This window comes from Monodelphis domestica, chromosome 1 (assembly GCF_027887165.1).
Source record: "Monodelphis domestica isolate mMonDom1 chromosome 1, mMonDom1.pri, whole genome shotgun sequence".
Classification (NCBI taxonomy): Eukaryota; Metazoa; Chordata; class Mammalia; order Didelphimorphia; family Didelphidae; genus Monodelphis; species Monodelphis domestica.
Window position 1 is genome coordinate 74,191,800 of NC_077227.1, and position 19,677 is coordinate 74,211,476.

The following is a 19,677-nucleotide window of genomic DNA, read 5'->3' on the forward strand; positions in this document are numbered from 1 at the left end:
TATTTCTTCTTTTCTGCATTTGTTTGTGATGTTTTTGTGACTGGGTACATGGTTGATCTTTGTATATGTACCATGTGCTGCTAAAAAGAAGGTATATTCCTTTTTATTCCAATTCAATTTTCTCCAGATATCTACTAACTCTAATTTTTCTAAAATTTCATTCATTTCCCTTCTTACTTATTTATTTTTTGGTTTGATTTATCGAGATCTAATAGGGGAAGGTTGAGGTCCCCCACTAGTGTAATTTTACTATATATTTCCTCCTTAAGCTTTTAGTTTCTCCTTTAAAAATCTAGATGCTATACCATTTGGTGCATACAAATTTAGTATTGATATTACTTCATTGTTTATAGTACCTTTTAGCGAGATGTGATTTCCTTCCTTATGTCTTTTAATCAGATCTATTTTTGCTTTAGCTTTGTCTGAGATTATGATTGCTACTCCTACTTTTTTTTACTGTAGATGATGTATAATAAATTCTGCTCCAGGCTTTTACCTTTTACTCTGTGTGTGTCACTCTGCCTCAAATGTGTTTCTTGTAAACAATATGTAGTAGGATTCTGGTTTTTAATTAACTCTGTTATCCGCTCCTGTTTTATGGGTGAGTTCATCCCAATCACATTCACAGTTATGATTACTAATTGTGTATTGCCCTTCATCTTATTTTCCTCTTTTTGATCCTACTCTTTTTCCTTTTACTCTTGCTCACCAGTGTTTTGCTTTTTATCCCCCCCCCAATCCTCACTCCCTCAAATTACCACCCCCCACTTCTCTTGTCTTATTCCCTTTCTACTTCTCTATAGGGTTAGATATAGTTCCATACTCCTTTGAGTATGGCCATTATTCCCTTTCTGAGCCAGTTTCGAGGAGAGTAAAGTTTAAGTATTGTTCGTAGTCACCCTCATCCTCCCCTCCACTGTAATAATTTTTCATGCCTCTTTGTTATCTAATTTATTCCATTCCATCTCTCTCTTTCTTTTTCTCTCATTACAATCCTTTTTCACACCTTGATTTTTTTTGTATATAATATCATCATAATCAGCTTACTTCCCCACCCTCTAAATATATTCTATCTGCTCTACTACAAAGAATAATGTTTAAGAATGACTGATAATCCTCTTTCCATGTAGGAATACATACAGTTTGACCTTAGTGAGTTCCTTAAATTTCCTCTTTCTTATTTACCTTTTTAGGCTTTAGGGTCTCATGATTGGACTTCAAATTTTTTGTTTAGGTCTGGTTTTTTCCTCTGGAATTCTGGGAAATCTTATTGAATTTCCTTTTTTTTTCCCTTGAAAGAAAACTCAGTTTTCCTAGACAGGTGACCCTAGGTTGTAAATCTAGATCTTTCACCCTCCTCAATATCATATTCCATTCTGATCCTTTAATGTGTAAGCTACTAATTCCTATGTGATCCTGATTGTAGCTCTATGGTATTTGAATTGTTTCTTTCTGGTTGCATGTGGTATTTCTTCCTTGACTTGGGTGATCTCAAATTTAGCTATTATATTCCTAGAGACTATCATTTAAAGATTTCTGGAGACAATCTGTGGATTCTTTCAATTTCTATTTTATTTTCTTATTCAAGAATATTTGGGCAGTTTTCTTTGATAATTTCTTGTATTCATTATGTCCAAGTTTTGGGGTTTTTTGTTTTTTGTTTTATCATGGCTTTCAAATAGTCCAATAGTTCTTTGTCTCTCCTGGATCTATTTTCTAGGTCATTTGTTTTTTCAATGAGCTATTTCATGCTTTCTTCTGTTTTTTCATTCTTTTGATTTTGTTTTATTGCTTCTTGATGTCTCATAAAATCATAAGCTTCTAGTTGCCCAATTATAATTAAGAAATGATTTTCCTCCATGAGTTTTTGAGCCTCTTTTTTTATTTGGCCCATTTTTTCTTGCATTACTTTCATTTCTCTTCTCAATTTTTCCTCTGCCTCTCTTAATTGCTTTTTGAAATACTTTGTGCTCTTCCAGAATCTGTGTCCAATTCATTTTTCTTCTGGGCTTTGCGTGTGTTAGTTTTGCTTTCCTGTTCCCTTCTGTTTCTGTGCTTTGCTCTTTGTGTCCATAAAAATTCTCTATAGTTAGGTACTTTTTCTGTTGTCTGCTCATTTTCCCAAACTTTTTATAAGTAGACTCTATTCTCTGGGAAGTTAGGGTACCCTGTAACACTTCAGTCCCTTCTTGATGCTACCCTTAGCTTTATTTCTGGGTTTCTTCCAGTTTCTACCAAGATAGAATGATGGCCTGAGGGCTGGGAACTCTGAGAGCCACCTCCCACTACTGATTCAATTAACCCTTGAAACTGATGATGGCTGAAATTATCACCTCAGGCTTGGGTAAAGCTTTTGGTCTCACTGTGGGCTTGATCAGATCAGGCACACAACAAGCTGCCCTGCCCTTGGTCTTTGGGTTCACCAAAATCTATGTCCTTGCCACAGGCCTTGGCTGGGACTCCTGACCTTCTCTGGGCCCACACAGATCAGCTTGCTTCAGCACAGACTGCCCTGGGCTAGAATTCCGGACCCCTCACTTGGAACCTCAAGCGGTGTGTGTTACCTTGGACCTTTATCTGCCCAGGTAGAGTCTCACATTCAAAATCGTGCACAGTAGATGTGGGGTGGGGGTGGGGGCATAGTTTGTTCCCTATCCTTGCTGTAGCCTCTTGCTGGCTATGCTTCCCTCTCAACCCAGTACCCCAGATGTTTTTCTCTTCTTAAAAGTTGCTTCACTCTCTCTCTTTGTTGGTTCTTTCACTCCTGCATTCATTTTGTGACATTATTAATTATTTTAAGATTGGTTGAAGGGGATTCTCAAGGATTTCAAGCTTTTCTGCTTCTACTTGGCCAGCTTGGCTCTTGCTCTCTTTGATGTAGTTTTAATAAAATCAGTCCTCTACTAAAGACTATGGAGCATTTAATAAACTTTCTTCCAATTCATGTATCCTCTATAATTTTTTTTTAAATAGTCCTATAACACTAATATGGTATTGGTGAAATTGTGAACTGATTCAACCATTCTGAAGAACAATTTGGAACTATGCTCAAAGGGCTCTAAAATTGTGAATACCCTTTGATCCAGGTATGCCACTTCTAAGCCTATATCCCAAAGGGATTTTTTTTAAAAACGAGGAGAAAGCTATTTGTGCAAAAATATTTGTAGCAGCTCTTTTTGTGGTAGCAAAGAATTGGAAATTATGGGGTTATCCATCAACTGAAGAATACCTAAACAAGTTGTGGATATGATTGTAATGGAATACCATTGTACTTTAAGAAATGATGAGCAGTATGATTTTGGAAAAACCTGGAAAAACCTACATGAGCTGTCATAAAGGGAGATAAACAAATTAGAAGAACAGGGAACAAATTACCTACCAGATTTATGGATAGAATAGGAATTTATTAATAAACAGGAGAGAAAGAGCATTGTGAGATGTAAAATGGATAATTTTGATTACATTAAAAAGGTTTTAGACAAATAAATTAATGCACCCAAGACTAGAAGGAAAGTAGAAAATTGAGAAAAAAAATTTAGACAGTTTCTTGGACAGAGGTTTCTTATCTAAAATATACAAAGAATTTTGTCAAATTTATAAGAATAATAGTAATCCCCAATTAATAAATGGGCAAAAATAGGAATAGATAGTTTTTGGACAAAGAAATAAGTCATATATAATCATATGAAAAAATGCTTAAGTCACTACATTAGAGAAATGCAAGTCAAAACAATTCTGAGATATCATCTTACATCTATCAGATTAGTAAGATGACAACTGTTAGAGAGGATGTGGAAAAATACAGACACTAATACACTGTTGGTGTAAATGCAAACTTACCCAACCATTTTGAAGAGCAATTTTAATTATACCCAGAATTATAAAACTTTGCATATACTCTTAGACCAAGCAATACCACTGCTGAGTCTGATTTCCTAAGGCAATCAGGGAAAAAGGAAAAGAATCTTTGTGTTCCAAAATATTATAGCAACTCTCTTTGTGGTGTCAAAGAACTAGAAATGGGGAGATGTTCACCAATTAAGAAATAACTGAACAAGTTGTGGTATATGATTATAATAGAATACTTCTGGCACCATAATTTTCTTAAAGCTTGAAAAGATTTACATGGACTAATGAACAGCAAAATAAGTAGAAACAAGACCTACAGAATATCTGAAGAATAACTTGTGAATGTCTACCTCTAAGGAAAGAACTGATAAAAAGAAACACAAAAGACATAATTTATAAACATACTTTTTTGTCAGCTGTTGTTTCCTATGATGTGGGGAGGGGAGGCTGGAGGTGAGATACCCAGGAATTATTTTTTTACAGTATGCTAAAGAAATTTTTTTTAGAAAAGACTACATGAACTGATGCAAAGTAAAGTGAGCAGAACCAGATCACTGTACACAGAAAAAGCATTGTTTTTTGCTGAACTATGAAAGACCTTGCTATTCTCAGCAATACAGTAATCCAAGATAATACCAGAGATTCATGAAGAAAAATGCTAGCTGCCTTTAGAGGAAGAACTGATGGAGTCTGAATAAAGACCAAAACATACTATATTTCATTTTCTTTGTTCTTTGTTTTATCCCCATCTTTTTTATTTGAGATCTTTTCTACAAAATGACTAAAATGGAAAAATGTTTTACATGACTGCACATGTAAAATCTTTATCAAATTGCTTATTGTTTCAGGGAAGGAGTGAGGGAAAAGGGTGAGAAGGGAGAGAATATGGAACTCAAAATAATTTTTAAAATAAAATTTTAAAAATATTTTTACACATAATTGGGGGAAAATTATTGTAAAAAAAATAGTTCTACATGTTTGATACCTGAGTAAAATATTATCTTGTATGTAGCATCTGTTAGTTTAGCCTCAAATTACCAGTCCATTTGGTGCCAAGTCAATCTACCAATCAAGAAGTAGTAATTGTCTATCTTTAAGAGTACTGTAAAGAAGACACAAATCTAGTTTTCATGAAAATATCCATTATTAAAATATCTTGACATTTGTTTCTAAGAACGTCATACTTGGAAGAAGTCATCTGGTCTAACCCAATTCCTCAAAAGCAGTCATCTAGGCTCCACATCAATATCTTCAGTGACAGAGAAGATACTACTCCCCAAACTGACTCAGCTTTGGGGAAGAATTTCTTCTAACAGCAAAACAAAAGCTGCTACTCTTAAAACTCCTACTCATTTTTCTATGATTCTGTTTTCTAGAGTAAAGCATTAAGTCTGATTATTCTTTGATCTGGTCCTTCAAATATTTGAACGTAGTTCTCATCTTTTCCCCATTAAGCCCTCATGTATACCATATCTTCTCTTCTCCAGGTTAAACAACACAAATTTCTTCAACCAATTATTTATGGAAAGATGCTGAATCACTTTACCCTCTTCTGGATGAACTCTAGTTGATACATCAAGATTACAGTACTCTAAAATCTCTAGACCTTTTTCAACTAAGTATTTTTTAGCTACACTTTTCTCTCTCTAGTTCTATGCTTATGCAGAAGACTCCAAATATAAGACTTTAGTTATCCTTTATTAAATTTCATTTTATTAAATTAAACTATATGGTCATACAACTAGAAATGGAAGTGATTCAGAAGCTGTATAATTAATCTCTTCTATTTACAGCTGAGGAACAGGAAGCCCAGAGAGATGAAGTGATTTGCCCAAGTAACAGAGCTAAAATTTAAACCAGCCCCTGATTCCAAAACTGAGCATTTTCACTTTTAAGGCTAGTTTAGATACAGCACACATTAGAAAAACCATTATTTGCATTTGTAGGCTATATGTGTCCATTAATGTCTACTTAATATGCATCCCTGAACAAGTCACTTAACCCCCAATGCCCTGCCCTTACTGCTCTTCTGACTTGGAACAAATTACACAGTATTAATTCTAAGACAGAAGTTAAGAGTTTAAAAAAGAGTTGCTTTAAAACAAACAATTACTCTTGATATTTTTAGCAGCTCTTTTTGTGGTGACAAATTGGAAACTGAGTGGATGTCCACAAACTGGAGAATGGCTGAACAAATTGTGGTATATATTGGTGATAGAATACTATTGTGCTATAAGTAAGATGATTTCAGAAAAAGATGGAAAGAGATGTATGAACTGATACAGGAGAAAATAAGCAGAACTAGAATGTTTAACACAGTAACAGCAATATTGTACAACGATCAAATGTGAAAACTTGACTGCTGCAATACAATGATCTAGGACAACCATGAAAGACAGGGAATTCTACCCACCTCCAGAGAAAGAACTGTTGGAATCAGATAGATGCAGATCAAAGTAGACGATCTTTCACATCAGTATATTTACATTTTTACTTTGGGGTTTTGGTTCTATATTAGTGTGCTCTTACAATAATGTCCAATATGGAAGTGTGTTTTGCATAATAAAAATAACATTTAAAAAAATTTTTTGTTAAATTATATATAGAGTAAATGCAATCTCCTCTTGGAGATTATAAATGCTATGAATCATACATTTCTAATTCAAGTAAGAAATGATAATGGTCACTAAAATCATACAGAAAAATTACAAAGTTGTATAGTTCCAGGATAAAAAAGATCATCAGAGAATATTCTGAGTATGGTTTGATGATGCTATGCTTATGCAATTCAAGATGTTAAATCACCTTCATCGAACTACTTGTAAGCTGTTAAAATTTTTATTTTATTAAGCACAATAAAGTGTATCCACAGCCTCTAATGTATTGAGCAACAATTTTATTTTCTCTTTTAAAAAATTCTCTTTAAAAAACTCTATGAAACTTAATAGATATATGTGACTTGCTTGGTATAGAGAATTTTTCTAAATTTATTTTGAAAACAGGATTTCCCCAAAGCTCTGTTGTTATTGCTATTGCTTTAAGTCTAGCCTCCCTTGCAGCAAACTACCCCTATTTTAGATATTCCCCCTCTTCTTGCCATTCTCTGGAAATTACTGAAAGTGACTGAGTACCATGTATATACATCAAAGACTTCCCCAATCAATTGTTGGTGCCTCCTTTCCAAAACATCAATGTGAAAGGAAACTTGATTTAGACTAGCAAAATAAATTATATGCCTCGCTAGGACTCTGTGTCTTCATCTATTAAGTAAGCAGCCTGGACTGAAAGAACTCTAACATCCTTCCCAACACAAAAATCTATGATCCTGTGACCCAGCTGTCCCAGGACTGGCCTCATCAGGTTTCTCTAAGATATAACTTAAGCATACCCTTGCCTGTTCCCTAGAAAACCCAAGGCTGCAAAGGAGACAATGAAAGTTTCAGAAGCTTTGGCATAGTCTGGATTTGCCTACTCCAAAGGTGGCCTCTCATAGCCCAATCACTGAACTACACATTAGATTCAAGGAATGGCAATACTTATCATTAGAGAACACCCAAAGTTGTCAAGAATCAGTTGTGTTAGGGTCATGGTTGTATCCTGTCCTCTGAATCTGTCCCCTCCCTTGTCTCTGTTCTCTCTTGCTCTTAAGTGTCTCATGTAATGATTTAAACCTAGGTCAGCCTATCTCATGTAAAATTCCCTAAGTCTCAAGATAATTATCTAATCAATTATCCTTTCATGACAAAAGCACAAGACAAATGACAGTAACACAGAAAAAGAGACTTAAATTCTCTCACCTTCATCTTCCAAATCCACAAGATTTACTTCAGTATCTCTCTCTGTCCCACCAATGATGGCTTGAAGACGTCTCTGTTTGGCTTTAATTTTCTTTAATTGTTTTTCCTGGAATACCAAATATTCAATTTAGAAAACATATCAGGGAAGTTTATTACTCTTAAATTCAAAAAGTTAGCTCTAATATTTATAAAACTTTGAAACATTAAGTCAAAGTGAGTAAGAGGAACTTTATGCACACCTATTCTAGACCCCAAATTAGTAGTAATGATTTTATCAACTACCAATATTCAAAATACTTTCATGCAATATTATCATTCCCATGCTAGAATCATCAAATTGATATGTAAAATATTGTGAACTGAAGCTTCAGCAAACTTGGTATAAAGGTAGGCCTGAAAACCATATTTTCACACTACCATCTTTTACTTTTCAAGTACTATTTTCACACTTACTCCAATAGACAGTGGCATGACAATTAAATGATTAACATGATGAAATGTACAGTTATAATCCTACAAAAAATATTTATAAAAGGCACAAAAGCAGAGCTTAATACATAAATGGCTGTGTGGAATACTTTCTACTTAAATCTATGTTCAGTTTCCTATCTGCAGAAGTATTATATTACAAGTCCCCTAATCACAATTTTCAGTTCTTCTGAATTATAAGTCTACTCAGCTGGAACTTAGAATTATTAAGTTCTACTATATTTCACTATTAACTTGAATAAGTATTTAAACCATTTTGAGTGAGTTTCACTAAAATAGGGAAAAGATATGCAATAAAAACATAAATGTTCAAGTAATGAAAATGATTAGCTAACTCTGATTACCTGTATTTATTCCTATTAATATTTCTCTCAGATTTTGAGAAAAAAATCATTTCCCTATATATTATATCTAGCCCCTCCACTAAAACCTTATTCCAATGATTCACAAAGAGGTAGTCCTAGGTTCTTAAAGACTATGCTGGTGAAGATCAAACTCCAGAAATTCCTACAGACAAACATAGAACTGACTACAGACCTTATACAGATTATCTGAGGTCCACAAGACTTAACAAGGTGGCCCACTGAAAGATGAATTTTTTGATTATAGCAATACACAAAGAATATTGCCCTGAGGAAAGGCTGTAATCAGCACTGGTGGATAGAGTGCCCATACCAATATAAATAACCAATCCTTGTACTAAAGTACATCTTTAAAATGCATCTAACATCTTCCCTTTTACCTCATCTCTCCATTTATTTTCCCTTAAACCAGGAACATAGAGCTGTTGTCTAACATTGTACCTCTGACTCTATAAAGAAATAATAGGGAGAAGCTAGGTGGCACAGTAGATAGAGTACCAGATCTGGGTTCAAAGCTGGTCTCAGACACTTCCTAGCTATGTGACCCGTGGCAAGTCACTTAACCTCACTGGCTTGGCCTTTGCCCTTCTGTCTTATGAGTTGTTACTAAGACAGAAAGTAAGGGTTGTTTTTTTTTTTTTAGAGAGAGAGAGAGAGAGAGAGAGAGAGAGAGAGAGAGAGAGAGAGAGAGAGAGAGAGAGAGAGAGAGAGAGAGAGAGAGAGAGAGAGAGAAGCTAACTTCTAGGGTTTTCCTACTCTGAATCTTTGGGATGTAAGCGTGAATCAAACTTGAAAAGAAAGGCAATCTGGGATCTAATTATCATCTTTCAATCACTTATAATTTTCCATTCTCGATTACTGTCTCATATTACTATTACTACCTAGAATACTCTCTCACTCATAACTTAATATTCTAAACAGAGAAATTGCTGAGAGAAAAAAAAATAAACTTACTAAGGTAAATTGATTTTATAACTGTGTTTGAATCACTGTTCTTTAGAAAGCAGAGGTGAGAATTTTAAAAACTGAAAAAGGTTTCTGAAAATGGCAAGCTGCTCCAGGACATCTTGCTTGCAAAATTCTACCCTTACATTTTAGCAGGGAAATGGTGGCAAATTATACTAGTAATGAGAAGAAATAAAGCTTTCATAATGCTGCCTGTACTATCTGTAACCCAAATGATTAGTTTAGAGATAATACCTCAACTCCTTCATGTTCTCTCACCTAACAATATTTTTCTTCCTTCTATTTCTCAGGGGCTACTCAAACCTTACTGTTTTGGGATCCATTTTGCCTTTACTTGTTACTGTTAGACCTCAGTTTGCCTAAGACCACATCTACACTGGAGAACTACATAATGCATTTAGTTAACTTCAACTATCACAAACTCAAGTTTGACCCTCTCTGAACTAACTTATCTCCCTCTCCAGTGTGAGCCTCCTTCAACAACCCAGCTGACCACTTCTTTCTTTTAGATACCTAAGCAAACTACAACAAGTCATTTCTAATTGCCACAATATCCCTTCCAGTCTCTGGCTCCTATGTGACTCTCCATACACTGGTTCTGTAAACTGACCAGTAATGACTTCTCTGATTTCTATAATTCCCATTCCTTCCCATCCCCTCACCCCCACAATACCTTCTCAGAACCTAATGGTCCATTCTGTCTAGATATTCTATCCACCACAATAAATCCAAAAAAAGCTGGGAGAGTGATAGAAACTTAGAGACACATTTTTTTAAACCCTTACCTTTTCTCTTATAAGAATGGTAAGGGCAAAGAAATTGAAGTGAAGTGATTTGTCCACAGTCACACAACTAGGAAGTATCTGAGGCCAGATCTGAACCCAAGAGGTTCCATTTCAAGACCTGGCTCTCTATCTACTGAGCCACCTACCTGTCCTTACTCAGCAACATATTAATAAGGACAGTTCTGAGTTGGTTGGTTGGTTGTTGTCCTTCATACTCAAAGGAGGCCAAAATGATGTCACTATGTTGAGGTCAATGTACAGTGTGTCCAACTGAAGCTGATCAGACCAAAATGAACTGGAAGGCTCTACCACAGATCATCCACAAATAGCTTGTTTGGCCTAGTGATGTTTCTAAATTTGCACATTTCATGTTTCTTTTAAACTACAATTCTAAAAAGTTTGTGTATGTTTTTTCATGTTTCAACCACCAAGTAGGATCCCCACCTGCCAAGGTAAGTAGACCCGGATTAGGTGAAGCAGGAAGCTTCAAGCGGACAATTTTTAGGGCATCTTTTCTAGCCTCTTCCTCACAGCAGGAGGTGAGCAGTGAAGTCCTTAAAAAAAGGCTGCTTAGACACTCAGGAGGCTTCCAAATCCCACTGCTGCTTCCAGTGAGAAGACAATCCCTAATCCCTGAGCTGTAACACAAAGAGGGGAGGCAAGTAAGGTATACTAGGTCTATGACTACTGACAGAACAAAAATAAAAGATTAGATGGCTCTCATTCACTACAATAAATATGCTCTGAGGACACTGATGTCTGTCAGTCCCTTTTAGTATAGAGAAGGAAGCTAAATGACAGAGGCTTAATTAATCAGGTCCAAACACTAGAGAGAATTTTCATGAAGGAATAGTGTTTCAAACCACATGAATTAATAAATATTTATAAAGCACTTATTATGTACCAGACACTATGCTAGACTTTAGAAACACAATGACAAAAGTGAAAAAGTCATTCCCTCAAGGAGTCTACATTCTATAGGGGAAGACTAAAAAGTACCTAGATAACTAGATACAAAATACAAAGAAGGTAATGTCAGAGGTGGGGGTAGGTTGAAGTTACAGCAGCTAGGGGATCAGAGAAGGACTCATATTAAAGCTTCCATTAAGTCTTTTATTAAACCCTCACCTTCCATCTTAGAATCAATACCGTGTGTTGGTTACAAGGCAGAAGAGTTGTAACAGCTAGGCAATGAGGGTTAAGTAGTCCAGGGTCACACAGCTAAGAAGTATCTAAGGCCAGATTTGAACCCCGGACCTCCTGTCCCTGGGCCTGGTTCTCAATCCACTGAGCTACCCAGCTGCTCCCTTCCATTAACTATTGAAGGAAACTAGGAATGCTATGGTTAACACACAAGATAGGAAGACAGGACATAAGAGGGCAGGAGACAAAAATATGTTTGCATTGTAATGAGTGAATGTAAAAGGTATGCAAAAGTAAAAATAGGTAAGAGAAAGAATATACAAGTAAAATAAAAGTAGATAAACTTGGGAATTTCATTCCATATAAATCCCAATGATATAAACTCAATGAAGAAATTTTTGTGTTTCTGTTTATGTTCAACATACTAATGCAATGTTATAGTTGAGATAATTAAAATATCAGAACAAAAAATAAAAATTTAAACTAACTTTTATATATGTATTTACTTTGTACAATGCTCCATAAATGTGTCTTCACGGGCTATCTTTTTATGATAGAAAATAGTGAACACTTTTCTCCAATCACCTTGTTATCTTTCTGTCGCTTTACAGAATCTAGTTTTCTGTTGACATCTTTGTTGTTGACAGCTTGAGGACTAAGATGCTCAATAATTGTATTAATCTGCTTTAGTGATGTTGTACATGACCTGAAAAATAAGAAAAACAATTGTTTTCCACTTCACTGTAGGTATTTTTCAATTTTAATAACAGGAAGATGCCAAGAACTAAAAACATTCTATACTCTATTAAAGTAGAGATAATGAATAACAAACTAGAATTCTTACTGTTGGCTACAAAAATAATCAAAAGAGTCACAAAAGGTCCCAAACTGGTAATTTTCATGTCTATGGCTAGTTTAAATTCAGCACATATTAGAAAAACCATTACTACTAGCATCCGTAGGTCATATAAAAAGGAACTGTCCATTAATACTATAAAAAATAAGTATAACTTTTAAATACTCATTGTGGAAGACTCCCAAACTTGGAAATTTTCTCTGAATGTTTAAATTACTATTATTTATTATTTAAATTGTTTATTTGAAATTATTAAATTTAAATTAACTAAATGCTATTCAAATTCATGATAAATTAAATTCATTTAAATTATTACATCTAGAAGAAAAAGAAGTAGCATGATGTAGCCAGAGGTGTCAAACTCATTTTTAGCCCAAACCAGTTTAAAATGTAATTGGTAGATGTTAAATAAAATTAATAAAAAATACAACAGAACATAGATAGTGTTAACGTGAGGTTTACTAAGTCAATATGCTGGTCCAAAGGGCCCTGTTTCAATTTGAATTTGGCATTACTGGGCAGTGGATAGAGTGCTTCACTGGAAGTCAGAATGACTTGGGTCAAATCTGTGAAAATGAACTTTATTCTTCTACTCTTTTAGAAGAACTCTTACCTGCTTTCTAACAATCACTTCAGTCACGATTCTTTGTTTCTGAACTTAGTTCAGAATTCTGGTCTGTAATTGGTTAAGTTTATAAATCCAGTTCTGCTAATAATTTCTGCTGGTTTTGGAGAGCTGAGCATAAAAGAAAGAGGGTTGTTGGGCCTATTACTGTTAACTACAAAAATAATCAAAAGGGCCACAAGAAGCCCCAAACTGAGCATTTTCACTTTTAAGGCTAGTTTAGATTCAGCACACATTAGAAAAACCATTATTTGCATTTGTAGGCTATATACGTTCATTAATGTCTAATTAATATGTATCCATTAATAGTATATATAATATTGGTATATATAACTACCAAGTTATCCTTCAAGGATGTCTGATTTGTTGTCCAAAAGTTTAGGGCATTATCTTGCTCCTCAACTCCCAACAATGAACTGTTCTTAAGTCCTGTGGAAAAAAGGGGGTTTGTTGCTAGCCCCGAATTTTCAAACATCTAACCAATCATGTTGGTGGTACCTGGGCCTCAACTCTGTAACCAATCATTTTGTACTTAATTCCATGATGTTGTTCACCTTGCTCTTTGCTTTATAAGTTCTTCTCTCTTCCCTTTTCCTTTGTGATTTTTGCTTTAAAAGCTCCTATACTTAGGCACTTATACTCTTTATACTCAAGGTGTCACAATGTGCACATTCCCTGAAGATGCATTGTATCAACTGACTCCTGGTTTATTTATTCTGAGTTGGAGATCCTGATTCCTCTGTACTGAGACAGAGATCAACAAATCCCACCTGTCACAATTTTTACTATGACTATGAGTAAGCCACTTACATTCTCAGTCTCAGATAGCTCCCTAATTCTTCTCTAGTAAGTGGCACATGGGTCCTATATTGATCACTCTTGAGAAGGATTCTCAGGACTTCTTTATGAGTTTAGGGGTGGATGTGGGAGTTTGCAGGTTGTGGATCATCTGTATTAGTGCTATTTCCTGCCCTTACCTAGCCATTGATTTCTTTGATTTTAGATATTGATAGATATATATGGTTATACAAGAAGTGAGTGATAATGAGCCCTATCCAGGCTGCCTAGGATAGAAAAGCAGCAATGACACATGGGCTGAAGAGCATTGCTAAAGAGCAGAGAGACTTTGCACTGCTTCATTTTCCACTTTGGACCAGTTTGCCCTATCTTAAGCAGCTTAAGAGCACCCTGATTGAGGGGCTAAACATGAGAACATGAGAAACTAGGATTGCAGGGGAAGGGTCTTGGGGATTAAGTGCAGCCAAGATTTGCAGACCATGAGAGAACCAGTCTGGTAGCTGATCTATAGGGAAGGTGTTTTCCATCTCTATTTTGAGGAAGGAAATTTCCTCATTTAAGGTTCAGAAACAGGTCTGGCAGGTCCAGACCTGTTTCCAGTGGGATGGATGTTTGCCAATTGATCCTGTAAAAAACATTTTAAATTATCCAATTAGGCTTGTATTTTAGCTTTGGAATTTTGCGTGTTTTTCTGAATTTTAGCTTCAATTAATTTTTTTATGTTAGCATCTCTAAAAACAGTACTGAGGAGTACGAAAATGACATTACCTAATAATATAAAAAATTGGAGGTATGCTGAATTCCTCAATGTCCCTAATTCTTCAAATGTCAAAGAATGTAGTATTCATATATATATATATATATATAGTAATTCTTTTCCTAGCAGGCTTCACAAAGCACGTGGGGAGCAGGGCAAGGCCAAAAACTCTCTTTAGATCCCCTTAACTCCTAATTAAGAGTAATCTGGGCAGTTGTTCCCTGAGGGAAAGGGGATTTGTAGCTAAACAGCTTTCCCAATCCTGCCACTTTGGATTAAAAAAAAAAAAGGAAAAACAGCTATATTCTATCTAATTTAAGGAGAGAGGGGAAAAATTCCAAATTTACTTACCTCTACAGCCAATCAAAATAAGCTATTAAAAGCTGAACTTAGGGATAATCACAGTAGAGAAAAGATTTTGGAAAGTTAAGAAGATTGAGGGTATTTCGTCACAACCAACGTGGTCAGCCAAAACTATAAAGGATAATTTTAGCATTGTGACCTAAATTATATTAATTATTGGTCACCATGGATATCCCAAATAACAAAATAAAAATACCCAAGTCAGTCTGAAATTTTATGGTGATTTAATTAATATAGTGGAAAGAAATTAGGGAGAAGGAAAAGGGTATAGGATTTTCTCCCACCTGGCTTGTACCGGGCAGGAAGATTAGGGGATCTAGAAAGTAAGGATTTGGAGTGTGAAAGAGGAAGGAATCAGCCTGAACTCCAAGAGGGCTCAGCCAAGATGCCTGAACCTGAATTAGCTCAAGGGCAAACTCACTGCCAAAACCCAGACAAATAGCTGCCACCACACCAAGATGTCAGAATACTTAGCATGCTGCCAGCCAGAGACTCCTCTCCGGAAAAAGAGGGAGAGGAAGTGATCTGCTTTACATAGACGGTTTTACATCACTGTCCTGCATCTCATCTATACCAAGAATGGCTTAGCTTGACTTAGGACAGCCCAAAGGTCTGTCCACTATTTGTGCACATGTCTGTTGAAGGCCATTTCTTCAGATACTTAATCTTTGAGTATGGTGCAGGCATTCTTGACCTTGTTAAACTAAGTAGGATGGAGCAATGTAGAGTTCCCAAGACCTGATTCTGTTAAACCAAGTATCTCCATTGTTACTAATCAAGAAATAGCTAAATCAGATCTTCTAAAGTATGGTCTCAGTAAGGTGGAGTAGTTTTAAAATTCACAGGACCAGTCAGAGTGAAGATATCCTATCAGCTTTAGTCTTACTACAGCCCTGAACTTTCTAAACTCAAGACATCCACCAGCCTCAGTCATAGCATGTGACATCATGACCAGCCAAGATTAAATTATTTAATTTGAAGTATAATTGTTAAAAGTAATAAGACTGATTTTTGCAAGTCATTGATGAGTAACTCATTATTTTGCTATCACACTTGATATCAATATCATACTTCCAGTTTTTCGCACTGTTTTGTTCAAAAGTATTTTATACAGGGCCTTCACAAAAATCTTACATATTTTTTAAACTTTAATGACTAAGGTTATGAGTGTGATAAAAGAACATGTAAATAGTAGTTAATGGTAACTGATTAAAATCCTGAACTATAATATGTATATATAGTACATATGCATATGTATAGTTCAGGATTTTTACATATATAATTTTATATATAATATGCTTTACTTCTGACATAATGGCCATCATTAATGAGGAAGCAAACAATATCCTTTATCTAGCAGAACTGAAATTTACATTTGCTATGAGATGAAAATTCAATTTGCTTTAAATACTACTTATACTGAGAATGCTAGGCTAGAATTATGGGATCATTTCATATGATTAAACAAAAAACAGATACAGGTCAAACAAGTGTAGGCACTGAGGGGTTCTTATAATATTGCTTGACCTTGTGCTTCATAGATATATACATTGTCATAAAGTCCTAGGACAATTTTTAAACTTTTAAACTTTAATAACTTTTCCAATAACAAAAACAAAGTAAATTTTATTATATCTCCTTAAGAGAAGGAATTTTACTGCTCGATATGTGGTCAATTGCTATCTAAGTAAGGGTTATTTCTAAAATACAGGTTTAAATTTTCATAAGTCTAAAACTCTGCTTGACATCTATGTATCTTGGTGTGTTTGTACCCTTTCTGAAGATTTTTTAAAAGATTTTCTGAAAGGATAATTACCACTTGGACTAACAAAATCTAAGAGTTTTAAGTATATATAATCTTGAATATACTATGCCATTTTTAAACTAAAACATCCCCAAAATTTATCATATTTTTTTCCTAAGCTTTATTTGTCATAGTACTTCTAACTCTCAATCCTATTCAGATCAACCATTTTAAACACATATAAGTCATTACTTATAAAATAATAGCACAAAAACAATCATAGATTATACCCAGTAAATCAAAGCCTAGACTGATAATACCAACTCCCAAAAAAGAAACAGCTGGCCAGAGAGCAAACCATTACTTTGCATGAGGTAGATAAAAAAATGAGTCCAATTTTGAATTTTCCTTCTATGAGAAAGGTTATGAGTAACTGTGGTATAAAGATAGATAAGTCTTTTTTGCTCTGTTTTGTTTTATCATTAACTAGCTATGTAAAACTAGGCAACTCTAAACTCTCTGGGCCCCAGATCCCTTACCTTTAAAGTAGAGATTTGACTGTGAGCCTTAAGGTCCCTTCTAATTCTTTTTTTTTAAATAAACATTATTTTATTTGGTCATTTCCAAACATTATTCATTGGAAACAAAAATCATTTTCTTCCCCCCCCCCCCCACCTCTCCCATAGCTGACGCATGATTCCACTGGGTATCACATGTGTTCTTGACTCGAACCCATTTCCATGTTGTTGGTGGTCCCTTCTGATTCTAAAATTCGATGATTCTAATTCAATTAATCAAGTCAGTCAACAAGCTTTTAAGTACTTGTCACAAGCTAGGTTCTGAGCTAAGTGATAGAGATACAAAAAAAGGCAAAAAACAGTCCCTTTTCTAATCATGCTCACAATCTAATGGGAGATACAACATGCAAAAACTATGGAAAAAAATTAATTTCATAAGTACATGTATAAACTTGTTAAAATACTCAATTAGCTTCACTACAAAACAAATAATCAGTAAGTCTCTGTCTTAAACTGTTGTAAAAATGCCTGGAAGATGCAAAATGCTTTTCTACCAATATAATAAAAAAAAAAGATAAAAAGGAAATAGCAGATTATGCTGGTTCTAAAGTGCATTGTAATACAGTACAAAGAGGGTTGTATCAGATGTCAGACAATCAAGGTTCAAATTCCTGCCTCAATTATATATTAAGGGTAAGTGCTGGGGTCAAGTCACCTGACCTTAACTCTCCTCACATATAAAACTGAACTAGTGACCAAATACCCATTCCAGCCATAAATTCTATGATCCTTTGAATTAATCAAAAACTACTTACCATAAAAGACAAATTTGCAAGTCAAATAAGGAGTTCAGCAGGAAATTAATCCATTATCATCTAAATTTCTTCAGGGTAAAGTTCAATAAAATTTAAAAGGAAATAACAAATTCTACTTTAATTAGCACATACTTGAATTTTCTCTAACTCCTAAAATGCTATGGCTTTTTAATTTTTTTCACACCATTCTTAAACAACAAACTTCAAGTCAAAGATTGTATTCACTTACCTGAGATCATCCAGAACTGAATGGTATTCTTTTTCTGCTTCAGCTAGTTGAGCAGCCCTGTTAGCTTCATTAATTGCATTATCTACCTGTCGAAGTACTCCTTGCTCTAACACATCTTGGTCATAGACATCAACTCCCAAACCTTTTAGTTCAACTGCTTGAGCACTATGCTCCACAGACTGAATTTGCTGCCTGTTTATATGCAATACTGACTGTCCTTTCCTTGGGACTTCAAACATACCAACCACTGAAGAAGTGGATGGCCTATTATTACAAGGAGAAGAGGTGAGACTTTCTTCCATTTTATCAACAGCTCCACCATTTTCTGAATCAAAGGCTCTTTCTTCAGCATTACTGAAAAACTGGCTACTTAAATAATCTTTTTCTTGAGTTTGACTTGAGTGTTGAGTAGTCTCGTTTGGCATCTTCTGCAGAATATCTGAAAAAAGAAATTTGCAAGTTAAATCCTTGTTCCAGCAAAGCTCGAATACTTTATCTTCTTTGTTATTGAATACAAAAACCAATTTCTCCAAAAGGTCAAATAATAATTGAATAATTTAAAATTTTATAAAGTCAGGATTTGAAATACACATGAATTATTGTTAAAAACTTTTTGGGCCATGATTTTGAAACAAATAAATCCAATAATAGCACTGTTGATATTGATACCTAGTTTTATCTAAAATACTAAGTTATGTTATGGTTTGTATTCTCAATAACAAGTCTATTCCAGTGTTGGTGAACCGAGTTCCCATGCCCAAACTGCAACTTTAAGCTGCATATGAGTCCAAGAGCAGAGGGAGGAAGTACTAGCTTTGGGCAGCTGGACAGAGGGGCAGGGCATGCACTGGGAAGAAGGGTAACAGGGCAGCTCCCCCTGTGATACGCATGCCAATACTTCGCCAATTTGTCTATTCAGTTGACTAAGAAAGTAGTGGTCAATTTACTCAAATTGGTATTTTCATTGTGTTGTACCACAAACAACACTCTATAGATTTTAAAAAGCAACATCTAAGTGCAAAAAGGAGAAAAAAGTTTAATAGTATTCTGGTACTAAGACCCTCTTTGCTTATCATCCACTGAAGAGACATGGCAGGGAAATAAAAACAATACCCAGAAGCAACAACATATAATGAGGCGGCACAGAAGAAGTTTCAAAACTTGGGTTCTAGTCTTAAGTTTACCAATTAATGTTTGTTTGACCCTAGACAAGTTGTTTAATTTCTATAAATCTCAGCTTCTTCATATATAAAACAAAGTAATAATAATATTTGCCCTACCTACCTTACAAGTATGATTATGAGAATCAAAAAAATGATGTGCATGAAAGTAGTTTGGAAGTTTGCACTCTACATAATAAAGATATTACTTACTAGAATCTAAGAGTGGTTAATTCCAAGTGCTTCCAAAAATCTCAACCACCAATACCACTTCAATAACTAATGCTGGGAAATGTCATGAACAGATTCCTTAATAGACACTCCAGACAAAAAATTGTCTGTCTAGGATTTTTTAAGAAATAATAAAAAGGGGAACAGTTAGGTGGCTCAGTGTTTTGAGAGCCAGGCCTAGAGAGCAGGT

The 19,677-nt window shown here is 34.9% G+C and overlaps 1 protein-coding gene across 4 annotated transcripts in view; it reads right to left on the bottom strand.

The window, feature by feature from the left end:
- ERCC6 (ERCC excision repair 6, chromatin remodeling factor) overlaps positions 1-19,677 on the bottom strand; it is a 119,019-nt gene that overhangs the window by 97,670 nt on the left and 1,672 nt on the right. For 3 of the 4 annotated variants that reach the window (XM_001366039.4, XM_007478620.3, XM_016428141.2), the window contains exons 2-4: positions 18,097-18,535; positions 11,977-12,097; positions 7,647-7,752 (exon numbers count right to left, since the gene is read on the bottom strand). In XM_001366039.4, coding sequence (XP_001366076.2) covers positions 7,647-7,752; positions 11,977-12,097; positions 18,097-18,521 — 652 coding nt within the window. In that variant the 5' untranslated portion in view covers positions 18,522-18,535. Of the gene's footprint in view, positions 1-7,646; positions 7,753-10,692; positions 10,887-11,976; positions 12,098-18,096; positions 18,536-19,677 lie in introns of those variants that run through there. The other variant, XM_007478621.3, reaches the window with a different exon arrangement.